Source organism: Ambystoma mexicanum, chromosome 3p, assembly GCF_040938575.1.
Source record: "Ambystoma mexicanum isolate Mex_15411 chromosome 3p, UKY_AmexF1_1, whole genome shotgun sequence".
Classification (NCBI taxonomy): Eukaryota; Metazoa; Chordata; class Amphibia; order Caudata; family Ambystomatidae; genus Ambystoma; species Ambystoma mexicanum.
This window is the reverse complement of record NC_090925.1, coordinates 1,197,255,989-1,197,269,336: the sequence shown is the minus strand read 5'-3', so window position 1 is coordinate 1,197,269,336 and position 13,348 is coordinate 1,197,255,989. Positions and strand designations below refer to the sequence as shown.

The 13,348-nt window shown below is 41.9% G+C and overlaps 1 protein-coding gene across 3 annotated transcripts in view; it reads right to left on the bottom strand.

Annotated features, from left to right (window-relative positions):
- The window catches only part of SPOCK1 (SPARC (osteonectin), cwcv and kazal like domains proteoglycan 1), a 3,006,883-nt gene that overhangs the window by 18,046 nt on the left and 2,975,489 nt on the right, over window positions 1–13,348 (bottom strand). For all 3 annotated transcript variants that reach the window (XM_069652611.1, XM_069652609.1, XM_069652610.1), the window contains one exon: window positions 12,547–12,684. In XM_069652611.1, the coding sequence (XP_069508712.1) occupies window positions 12,547–12,684 (138 nt within the window). The remainder of the gene's footprint in view (window positions 1–12,546; window positions 12,685–13,348) is intronic.

Sequence of the window (13,348 nt, the reverse complement as noted above, 5' to 3'; positions counted from 1 at the left end):
CCCCTTGAAGTCCATCCAGCCCTTTTCTTGTAAGTATAGAACTTGCCAGCAATAGATTCAATAAACCATATATATTTCAGCATTGTCATGGAGATCCCCCAATGGTAATCCTTCTATCTTCTTTGTTTGTGCAATTCATTCATTTTCCCATTGAAAAATATTCCACTTATCTGTGCATTGTAGTAATTGTAGAAAATTCTTCATTTGGGTGTGTAACTCAGTCCTGTTCCCATTTAAAATACTTAATTTGTTTGTGCATTTATGTCATTTCCCATTGAAGAACCTTCCGTCATTTGAGTAAATCCCTAGTATAGTTTGTTCAGTAAATCAATTAATATCCCCATTATTTCACAGGATTGAGACAGTTAGCATTTGAAACTCACTCTCTCTCATCCATGTGTCTTGCAAGTCATTCTAAGTATACATTTTTCCCCAAAAGAGCTGACAAAACAATTCTTCCATGTCTTAAATTGTGTGTTTAAAAAGAAATTCCCATTTGCATCTGCCATATTAAACCCAAACTGTTGTTCCCTTTGTGAGTAATCCCTTTGCCCAAAGCTTACCTGTTAGTTGTCCCTGTCATTTTCACTGAAGACCATGGTTCCTATGTGCCTTCCTCATTGTTGAAAGCGTGCCTGGCATTTCCAGCCCCAGCAAAAACTAGTGTGATTTCCTGTTAAATTTTTCTAAAAATGTCACTTCTCCTGTTTAAACCTGTTTGTCCTAGTTTATTTCACTGCCCATACTGTACCCTCATTATGGATTTTGAATTGCATTCCCTTTTATTTTTTTGATTTTTTCATGTTTTGCCTATATTAAAATTGAATATCCTATGTGTGCTAGCTAGCCGGTTTTCAAGGCCTATTTGTCTTCTAGTGTATCTAGCCCAAAGTAGTGTGTGCTGTCCCACAGCAGTAGTATTAAATCATTGAAAACCCATTTTTCCATTGTACTCCAAAACAAAATGTTCCCCCTCTTTACTGGTTCCCCATCTTGTGTCTGTGGGCAACACCCCAAAACCAAATTTGATCATTGTATTCTTACCCCCTGCCATTGCCTTCCATCCAATTGTTTGGAGGCGGAGTGTCGCAGGGGGGAGTTCTTAACCATACTGCAGTCATTTGAGTTGAATTGCTTGTCTTGCTTTTCATAAAATATAGGAGTGGCATCACAGTATTTCTTAACCTGGTTAGTTTCTAGAAGCCTGTGCATTTGTGTTGCCACAGCATTAGCGGCTGCTGTTATCTATTTGTTCTGATTTGATATTAAAATAATGCATTCATGAATTATTCATGGACAGCACACCGGCCCGGTTCCTGGTCTATTCTGACAAGAGGTGCTGGTGGAGGTTGGGTCCTTAAAAATAATTTTTGCTGTAATAAAAAAAAGCGGTTTTGTTGTGCGCCACCTTCATTTGCAAAGGAAGAGATCTCCGACTTGCTGCTGCTGCATAATATATTGTGACATTAAGTCGCATCTTAGCTAATTGCACCTGCACACTTGATATATTTTATTTCTAGCACGCCTATACACAAGTGTTTCAAGGCTTGATGAGACAAGGGGGGGGGGGGACAAAGGAGGACAAGACAGCGATCTTACTAGACCAAGTGACATTGAGATCATGCATGTGCAGGGGAGAGGAAAGGGGAAAAGTGCAAGGGCACGGGGAGGAGAAGTGTGACATAGAATCAAGACATCGGAAAAGAATGCGGCCAACATGTGGAGGTGCAGGGGTTAAGTGCACATAACAAGTGTTGGATAAGTCCAAATAGGGGGACTGTGGGGATGCAGATGCAGCCCGCAAGTGCAGGGTTGCCAGGAAGCAGTATAAGTATGCAACTGGGAGGGCAGGGACCCTTGTCCATGATTCAGTGGGTAGCCAGGTAACCAGTGCATTATCAGACAGATCAGCAGGGAAGTGGGAAAGAGAAGCCAGAAGCAAAGAGAAAAAAGTGGCTTCCAGAACTGGAGATGGTTCTGCTCAAGTTTCAGAGAGGCAGGCACCCACACTCTAGCATAAAACTGCTTTGGGAGTCTATCAAAGATGAGGAATACGTGAGAGGACACAATCCATTCGAAGAGTAAGTTACTTACCTATGCGAACGTTCTTTTGACCGGATGTTCCTCCCACATATTCCTCATCGCTCTCCCATCCATCCCTTCTTGCTTGCCTAGAATTTCCGTGCCTTACACCTTCCTTTATTGCAATGACAAAATTGTCTCTGCCTATGATGCAGAATGCAAATTAAAGGAGGAAAAAACAAAAACTGAGGTAACGGTCAGCCCACGTGCTTCATATACCAGTGTTGACATGACAAGGAATGCTTCAGAGGCTGTGAAGACCAAGACTCAGCGTTGCACGACCGTCAACCCTCGAAAAGCAAGGTACCAGACCCGGGAGGGAACACAACAATAAAGATTACTGTCAGCCTACTCGTCACAGTGAGTGGCCCAAAGTTAAGAAGAGTGATAAATACTCTTGGACTCAGCCTACTCATCCCAGTGAGTGGTCAGAAGAGAAAACCATTGTGAGACCCATCCTACTCATCTCAGATAAGAACTGGATAAGAGAGTTACTACTGGGTCTGCAATAAGGATCGCAAGGAGGAAGACAGTGAATCAGAAGAGGGGGGATATGATATGAACTGCCTTATATACAAAGAGTTAAATAGCTATAGCGACAGAGAGAATAAGACCCATACCAAGAGGGAATCAGTCTCTTTAGTGGAACCAGGAAGAGAAAGACTTTGAGACACTGAAGAGAGATCTTTTTTCCAGGATTTCCAAAGCTAAGAAAGCTGAGGTGGAACGGCCTGCCAAAAGAATTAGCAGTAGAAACGAGGCCTGGGAAAAGTCCCCTGCAAGAACTAAACCAATTGCTTCAGGAGATAGCCAAGCAATATCACAAGATTGCATACGAAAGCTGAAAAAGCCTAGCCAGGAGAAGGGAGTCATTATCCTGGTCTTTTCATATGTTCTATTAGAGGTAGGGACTGAGCAGTTTTGAGTTGGATGGAGGACAGACTGTTTTCTTTTGGATTTCACAACAGATGATGAACACTCTAGTTAGTTTGGTTAGGTAGGGAAACCCGTAGATTAGGGATAGCAAGGTCTTTTTCCTTTCATTTTGAAATAAAGAATCTTAAGATGACAAAAAACTGGTCGGTCTCCTTCTTCTGATCTACCATAATGGCCAAGTACCTATCTAAGTGCTGGGCTATGAATGGGAGAAGATTGAATAAAATGGGTGTTCCACAGAAGGAAAACTGTAAGTGGCACACAAGGACAGCATTGTTTCAGGCTGGGAGGAGTGGTATCCTGAATTACTCTTAGGATTCCAATATTCCACCCAGGGTGCTAACAGCCATAGAACATTCCTTCCCACCTATAGCTCTTCAGTAGGCAATTGGTTTCTCATTTGAGTCTGTGTCACAATTTGCTCTGTTTCATTATTCAAATGTTTTCTAAATGGGCTGTGGTATTTGTACAATAGGCAGTGTTGCAATAAATACCAGCTTTCTAAGTTTGCTCTGGAGCATGAGGCACGTTTACAAGCATGGATTATGTTTTAATATACAGTTTTCTCAGAATGCTATGGGTCTTAAAACTCAGTTTCCAAATATGTAACATTTCATGATCATACTTGCTCCAAGCAGTAGATGCCAAGGTGCTCAGGCATGTCTCCTACAGCCGCCTTGGTCAGCATTACTCCTCAGTATGTTGTGACCCCTGATCTGCAGCCAGTATTGCTCACTCTCCATTCCTATGGAGGTGTTTGCAGGTCTGCAAGTTGCCCTTCTGACGTCACATAGGATTTTGTCAATTTCTCCTTCTGTTAGCATGCTGCCTCTCTGGGTCTTCATCGTGGTGCCTGCATTACCACTTCCTTCCTCCTCACAAACTAGACCTTCGAGTCTCTCTGAGGGATTCTGCTGTGTTCAGGATCCATCCATTTGGTGCCTCCTCTTTTCACTTGCTTGGCAACTCATGTACATTGCTTTATAGGCACTTATGGTATGCATCCAGTTCAAGACATCCGCCTTTCTATTCCATGAGCATTCTGAACACCAGGCCTGGTGGCAGGTTGGCCTGCTGATCATTAGTATGGAAACCACACTCAAGCAGATTGTGACTGAGTTCCAGCGTTGAGCAGTTGTTTTCACACATTGCCAACCTTCACCAATTAAGGCAGTGCAACCACACCTTGCAAATGTGTTCATCATCTTCTTCTTCATTAATCTATTAGCAGTCGCTGGTGGTGGTATCCTGACACTGATGTATATGGTGCATATGCTTTATTCGCAAGATACAAAGAACATTGTGTGGTCTAATGACACCATGGGAAAGGATTCTGCTGTAGATCTGGCATAGTATGCTATCCTTGGTACCTTTCGGCAGTGTTCTCCCGTTATGCCGTAGCTCTCAGAGCCTCTATATTGTTGCCGTTTCCCTGCTCTTTATACAGACACTCCCCCTTGTCTTACCTTCCTTCTTGCGACTAATCTCTTAGTTGCCCTCTGTGTCAGATATCTCCTCATTGTTCACTTGGTTCTAGCCCAGAGGTTTGAGTGTTGGATTAACAGTACCTTAATTACTGATTCAAGTCCACTCATTCGTTTACAAAATACCCAACCTCATAGGTGGAGCTGTACATGAGGAGGAAATAGTAACCATGTTAATGTTTTTTACTGTACTGCTATATTATTGTAGAGAGCAACACCTATATTTAACCCAACCACCATGACTAGTTTACAGATGCATCTTCATCCATCACACCTTTGACAGTAATGTCATAATGTTAAAAGCAATGCGTTATCAATGGAACCCAAGCAGCCTAATGGTTAGAGGATGAGTTTACCAATTGCAAGGTTGCTGGTTCAAGTCCACTCATTGGCTTGAAAATACACAACCTCCTAGTGTGAGCTGCACATTGGTAGGAAATAGTTACAATGTTTAGGTTTGAATGTTTTTCACTATAATGCATATATTATTTTATGTAAAAATACACAATTTACCACTAATCCCATTTAGAGATCCATCATAAAATTAAGTCAACACACACCCACCTATATGGTGACACCCATGTGACAACACATAACACCATCTAAAACTAGTCCTCTATATCACAGGCAACTAGCTGCAGATGTTTCCAACAATAACTTGGTTGTCAGGTAATAATGTGCTTATTCTCATACATGTTCAGTTAAGGAAGGAGGTTTCGGCTAAAGCCCAATGCTTTAGTTTACAGCTGCCAGCGGATAAATATGTAAAATAATGGACGGTCCCCTATTTCCAGCCTTCCTAGATATTAGTGCCACTTTTGATTTGGTTGATCTTCCCATGTTGTGGGCCTGGCTTAGTACGGAAAGTATGGACCCTACGATGATGTAATTTTTGAAAGCTTTACTTGAGGATACTTATTAGTGGATCAGGCTTGGACCAGTTGATGACAATTCTGAATGAGTGCCTGTGGGGAGAGGTGTGTGTCAGCTGTGTGTTTCGGCCCAGCCCCATTTGTGGCCACAGAATACTGGAACACCCTACCTGAACATCTCCACCTTGCAGTCAACCGCCTAACATTAAAGAAGCTCCTCAGACCTTCATATTAGAATTCTCTTCGAATTTTCTATACCTCTCTAAACTACCATTCATAGGATAGCCAGCCGATTAGTGGACAGGGCTGCGTGACAATGAACCAAACCAGAATCTCGCAAAGTAATCTACAACAACGACAAAGGACGTAACAATATCTTGACCCCTTCCACTCCTCTTCCCCCAACACCTTTGAACTAACCCATTGTATACTAAAAATCTTGCAAACTTACTCTTCACTCCCAATCCACCAGGTGTACTGTACTTATCAAATACCTACTCTACCCATCTATTGTCAACAACCCCTCCCTTACTCAATGCTTCTGAACCTGGAGGCTGCCGTTATGGCTAACTTGCGCCCATCCAATACCCATGATATAAAACACCTAGTTTTCACGTAGGCTCTCAGGTTATGGGTACTTCTGTCCTGCTTCAATCAACACTACTGATTTTCCGTAACTGCCTTTTACGCTATCTAACTAAATAAATCCCTGTATCTTATAGAGCTATGCACAGGGAGGTCAACATTATTGGTAGAAGGGACCACTTACCTTATCTATTCAGCCTAAATTAAAATGAATTTGGTGTATGGATGGAATGGGAGCTGATGTTCTTTAAATGGGTAATAGCAATGTGTCGGCATTGTTATACACAGATGACAAACTGATCATCCCCAGGACAGTTCTAGGTATGCATTAATTGTTAGTGGCTTCCTCTGCACAAAAACAAAAAGTTACTGGCTGTGCAGCAAAAACTAAAATTAGAGTCTTGGGTGCAGCAAGAAAGAAAGAAATGTGTACATTTAGTATTAATGGTGACATTTTGGAATTAGTGGGCTTATTAATGCACTGGGAGTTGAAATATTTCCATTTGGTTGGATGGTGAAAACAGGTGCAACAAAGCTCTAGCTCATTATTAAAGTGCACAAGTGGTATACTAAAGTTTAACCAGCGTTTTGGAATGTACCAGTCTACAGTGCCCAGGAGCCATCTAAGGTTAAGGCAGTAAGTAGTGCGTGCTGATCTCTGGCTTCTCTCCGCTGATTTCTCCCTGTTCTTTTTTGTTTTTGTTTATTTGTGTGCTCTGAGGCCTATGGGCGTGGGGTGCTTTATACAAATTTAAATAAATAAATGCATCCATGGCACAGAATTATCCGGTATTATAATGTACATATAAGGAATGTTTTCCTTTTTATGCTCCTTTGGTCTTATCTCTGGTGAGTCTCTCTCTCGGAAAAGGCTGTTTTCGGGTTGCCCTAGAAATAGACCATTCTTCTCCTCTTTAAAAAAAAATCCTAAACTGAATGTAGAGTGTCTCTCTAATTATCGCCTTGTCTCATAGCTGCCATTACCTGTTAGCCCTATTGAAAGAGTAGTTTCCTCACAATTGAATCAATGGATCACTGAGCAACAGCTCCTTGCCTCTTTTCAATCAGGCTTTAGACAAGGTTGAAGTATCAACATTGCTTCCCTTCATATTTTGAACAGCGTTAATTGGATTTTGGACCACAGAGGCTCCTGGCTACTTGTCCTCATGTATCTATCTATCTATCTATCCACTGCATTTGACACCATCACTCCTGAGATTCACTTAGAGACTCTCTTACAGCCGATGGGTATTGGGGGCTAGGTTCTGGAGTGGGTCTGCTCCTTTTTTGTCTATTAAGTAGCAGGTGGTGATCTCTGGGCAAGCTTGCTCTGATCTTTTGCGAGTCCTGGATGGGTTTCCAGAGAGTTCAGTTCTTCTTCTGATAAGAGGTGCTCACTCTGGCCTTGCCCTTCAAGCTAATTGCCTGGGTGCTCTCCTTGATTCCAGTCTGTCTTTGATTCCTCCCTTTAACTCAGTTAAATCTGTTGGTTTCTACCTTTTTTTTTTTAAAGAGCCATCACATTTTTTGTTTCGCCCTCTTATTTCCATAATTAAGTTCCATCATTAGGTTTTTTTAAATTAATGTTGGCAACTCTTTCTTTGTGTGTGTGTGTGTGTGTGTGTGTGTGCCCTGATCTTCTTTGGCCCCTTTCAAGGCTGTATTTCACTCTGCAGCTAGACTAACTTTAGGAACTAGGACATTTCATAGAATCACTTTTATTTTGAAAACTCTTCACTGGCTACCTTTAGAAGCCAGCATTTCCTTCAAGTAGGGGCTTCAGACGTTTATGCAGCAAGGAGCTTTTACGGCTTGAGCTCACAAGGTTTCGACGTTCAGCCTCTCACAAGAAATTCCTCTGTGGGGCTACAGTTACCTTTTGGAATTCTCTTCCCCTGGAAATATATGTTATCTGGTACTGAAAAGTCCTAAAGTCTTGATTATGCAAGTCAGTATTTTAGCATTTGTTTCAGGTCTCTAATTATGTTTTTCCTGACTATTTTATTCATCAATGTTTTAGATATGTCAGTTCTTTGTGTCTTAGTTGTATTTTGTTAATATTGTGAATTTGTATTACATGTTAGTGTATTTGTTTTCTCTGTACAACACTCAGATGCATTGTTTTTTCATTTTTTCGAGTTTTATAACAAAAACAAACAAATAAATAATCTTTCACCAGTTGGTGGTGGCTGAACCTCCTTTTTTAAGGAAGATGATGCATATAGTGTTTGCCATGAGTTTATTGACTCGTGCATTGGGCAGTCATGCAATAAGTGACCTTACAGTACTGAAACCACTGTCATATTGGATCAGGATGTGAATTAACCTCCATGGCACATGTGTTTGTGAACATATGCAGGAACTGAGATCACAGGATGGGTGTCAGAATTGGTCAATCTTGACATGAGTGACCTGAGTGAATGAGTGGAGGGGAGAAGTGCGTAGAGGGGATGCGGGCATAGAGGGGATGAGTGCGTAGAGGGGATGAGTGCGTAGAGGGGATGAGTGCGTAGAGGGGATGAGTGCGTAGAGGGGATGAGTGCGTAGAGGGGATGAGTGCACAGAAGGGTGGAGTGCGTAGAAGGGTGGAGTGCGTAGAAGGGTGGAGTGCGTAGAAGGGTGGAGTGCGTAGAAGGGTGGAGTGCGTAGAAGGGTGGAGTGCGTAGAAGGGTGGAGTGCGTAGAAGGGTGGAGTGCGTAGAAGGGTGGAGTGCGTAGAAGGGTGGAGTGCGTAGAAGGGAGGAGTGCGTAGAAGGGATGAGCGCGTAGAAGGGATGAGCGCGTAGAGGGGATGAGCGCGTAGAGGGGATGAGCGCGTAGAGGGGATGAGCGCATAGAGGGGATGAGCGCATAGAGGGGATGAGCGCGTAGAGGGGATGAGCGCGTAGAGGGGATAAGTGCGTAGAGGGGATAAGTGCATAGAGGGGATAAGTACGTAGAGGGGATGAGTGCGTAGAGCGGTTGAGTACGTAGACCGGGTGAATGCGTAGAGCGGGTGACGGAGCAAAACAAGTGACGTACATAGTACGGTTTGGAACGCAGAGAACGTATGAAAGAGCATATAACTCATATCACACCACCACGCTTACTCTCTCCTTTACACCACCACTCAACTAGAACACAGAGATAATATGACACCATTCGGTATAACTGTTCTCATACCAACATCTGCCGCATACTCCACATCATTCTATGTAAACACTGCTGGCTACACACCCCCCAGCCAGGCGTTCTCCTCAGGCCTAACGCAGCCACATTCGGTCTGGATAAATCCTGCTAGAACGAACACATACCGCTGATCTCTCAACCACCACACCTATCGCTAAGAAGCAGGTATTACATGAATACTGCACCAGCTGTACACATAACCGGTGCTCACTTCCCAAGGGAGTTCAACCTGCCAGCGCCTTCATACCATACCAATGGTATATAAGGCGCTATATAAATGCAAAATAACATAACATAACATATATCAGAAATCACATAACATATATTAGAAATCTGTTGATATCTCCAATTTTGAATATACCCGAGCATCTAGACAGTTGATATCAATGTGAAATCTTGAAGTCAGCATGTTGGGCACAGAAGAAGGCATTTCACACTTTAGTTTAAAGGTCTTTAATTTTCATCCATACAGAGATATCGAAGAAATTATGTCAAACAGTGGTAGGAAGGGTGCATACCCCTGTTAAACGGAAACCAGCAGGGTAAAATTTGCCCCACTTAATAAATACTTAAAGGAGCAACGACAGACCTTATTGATACACATGTTGGACTGCAACAGGGATGCAGCCTTGCCCATACATTGCTTAATTTATATCTTGATGATTTTTAACACATGCTTTGTGTTAGAGCAAGGCCTTTCCTCCCAAACTGGGTAACTCCAGGATACCTTGGCTTTGGGATGTGTATGACTTTGTCCTTTTTGACTATACACCTAGTGGCCTGCAATGCTCCCTAGACAATCGCTGCTGCTCCACTGACCTTAATGGAATTTCAATAAACACAGTAAAACAAAGTCAATGTTCTCTTGTCCTAAAAGCACTAATGCCATGAAGAAACTTGCATTGAAAATCGGTGAATAACCCATGGATCAGGTCACTACGTATGATTATCTTGGCCTAACAATTGACCATCACATAGCATGTGTATGACATTTACAAAGGCTGAACATGAAGGTGTGACGGCTAACTGGGTGGGGGATATTGAACTTTGCCAGAGAACATGCAGGTACTACCTTAATTTCTCTTCTTAATATATGTAAGACAAAACTTTGCACAGTGATGAGTGGAGATTTGGGCCACTAAACATGCATCCAAAAAAGCGATGTCTTACAACTTTCCTCAAATTACTGTTGTCCACTCCCATTGAATGTGTGTTACTTGAAGCTAATCTGAGCAGCGTATACAGCACTCTGGCTCTGAGCAAACAAAATCTTCATCTGAAATTGGCACATGGCCCCAATAGTTCATTATTATTTTTAAATGATTATTTAACTACGACTCAATTCTCAGGCAGAACAGAAACCACTATTTACCAAATCAATAAGGAGGCTTTCAAATTATTTAGGCGGTTTGGCTTTAATCCGTGTGAGTACCCCTTTGATAAGCTTAGTTTTCCTCATCAAAAGGAGATCTGTGAAATTGTCCACGAGCAATCTCTCGGGAGGGAGGATAGCTCAGGGGCAACGTGCTCGCCTTGGAAGCAAGACGACACGGTGCACCACCGGTTCGATCCCCGGGTCCGCGCTTAGAAACCTCTGGGCATTAAGCACGTTATAAATAACCTATCATATCATCAATTTAGCAACTAAATCTTAAGCAAAGAGTTTATACCACAATATTTGAATTATCACGAGTCCGTGGATAATTGGTGTCTAACCCAAACAATTGGATAGTTACCAAGTACTTGCAAATCAAATTGTTGGGGGACAGACCGGACCAGCGAGTCTAAAGTATGCAGTCTTTCTTAGAGAGCAGTGAAACCGACAAACAAAAAGGTGTTGGCTACATGAGAGCTCCTCACCAGCATCTTGTTTCCCATTATATTTTGTGTGCCATATGCAAGGTGCCACTATTAAACATGTTGAGAACAGAGAAAGATTGATTTCATAGTGTTTAAACAAAACATAGGAAATTGCTTATGGCAACATTTCCGAAAACAATACTGCATTTGCACAACTTGTCTTGTACTCTGAAATCCAAATCCTTTACAATTAGTCTATTTAATTTTAAAGTGTTTAATCACAATCGCTTAGTCGGGCTAGTAAAACTCTGTATGGTATAAACGTAAATCAAACACATTAATAATGTTAGAAAATATGCATTTAAATTGAAAAAGGGGTTCCCAACAAGACTGGAATATAGACAAGTTTGGTGTGCATCCTGAATTCAAGATTTCTAGGACTGCTCTAGAAGGTGTGTCCTCTAAACATCAAATGAAATACCTTGAGCCCTTAGGGACACAGCACTACTTAAGACAATAGTTTGTGGATTGTCACCCTCTGGCATGCCACACAAGCATGCAAATAGACTGCCTCAGGCACCTGCAAAGCGTATACTGATGCATGATTTTTGGTAGTATAACCATGTTAAGGCAAACATGGATAAATGATTTATGCTCAGTTGAGATCATGAGGAATTCAACCCTGTAACTTTCATGAGATAAAAATACCCATTAAAAACTTGAATCTGAAATTCTCACTAGCACCTTCCTGAAGAATTGCAGCTGACATTTCCAATGGGTTTGCACAGATCCAAAGCATTACATTACCCGCTTGAAAAAAGAGGGAAACATGTTAGCGCTGTTAAATGTTGGCAGCGTGCTCTATGAATCTGTACTGTAAGCATCATAGTTAAGTGTTTGCCTTCTTCTACACGATCGTTTCAAATGTCCATACACTCCCAATTGTTACCCTTTCAGTCCTGTTCCAACACATTCCGTTCTCAGATCAATACAAGTGATGGATACTTGTGCTTTCCAATTCCAGGATTATGGTTAATAATTAAGGTACTTTTTAATTGTCCTGTCAAACGGCCTTTAATGGGATTTTCTACCACTAAAAGAATAACTGTATCTTGCTTTGCTTTAAGAGCCTATACATGTTTTGTGCAGCTTAATCCTTGAGCCATTAGTGTTTACATTGCAGAGGATGGTGAGAACAGCTTGCTGTGATGCTGTCATGTAATTGTATCTTGTTTCCAGTACATGCTAAACTATGGGGCCTCCCTGCATCTAAGTTGCTGGAAACTGGAATATCTATGCTACACAAATAGACTAGACCAATATATTTTATCATATAGACTAAAAAATCAGATGCTTTGAAATGCTAGAACCTCCATTTTGTCTTGTCAGTCGGTATTGTTCTCATGATCACAATCAGCGGTATAGTGACAAACCTACTGTAATATAGATGGAGCAAACAAAGGCACATTTTGTTGTGAATGAACACCTCGAGACCTTTTGCTGGCCCGAGCAAATATAGTAGTTAAGTGTAATTTGACACTTTTTGGCTGATCATGTAGTATCGCCTGGATTTTCATCGCACAATACAATGCTATCACAGGGCACCACAACTTTACTCACCACAGGTAACTGTTCCTTGCTTCCTAGAGCCAGCAAGCTCATTCCCGTACTTATCGACACACCAGCACTGCCCTGTGCTACCGTGACATTGAGTGGCCTTGTAGTAGCCTTCCTCGTTACACCGCGGAATAAAAGCTCCTAGGGAAAGGAAACAAGATAACACTCTGCTTATAAACAGTACCCACAGCATGATTCCATTTTTATGAGAAGAAACCCTGTCAGTATAAAGGAAAATAAATGACTTCATAATTGTAGAATAGCATTGCTTCGTTTTGAAAAGACTATGGATCTAAAAAGGTGGGAGAGCTATAAAATACTTTCGATTTGGTCTCACACTGCTTTCAAGTACTAGTCATTAAATGTGGATGATGGATGGATTGGCAGACGGATGACAATGTTTAGTGAAATATGCCATAGTATGCAATAGATGTCATGCTACAGATATCTCTAATTTACAGTGAGGCTGGTACAATACAATTATAGGGATCCATGTACACAAATTGTGTTAACAGATATGTTTTCAAAATTCTTGGCGTTGCTAATGGTTATTATGTTATGTTAAAAGTTCTTATGCCATGCCCTTTTGCCACCTGCATGGTTCTTGGCGCTCTGGCGGATCCGTCATGCAGGGGGGCGGGAGGGATCGAGTGGGAAAAGAGCAGGAGAGCTGTGATGTGCAGTTGGCAGCTTTGGTTCTGTTTACACCATTCACGGAGCCCAGGTGGTTGGTGGCCGCCATGTGGTGTTGGGTGAGAATATGTGCGGTTTGTGGTGCTGTAGAGGTGGGGTTGTGTTTAGTTCA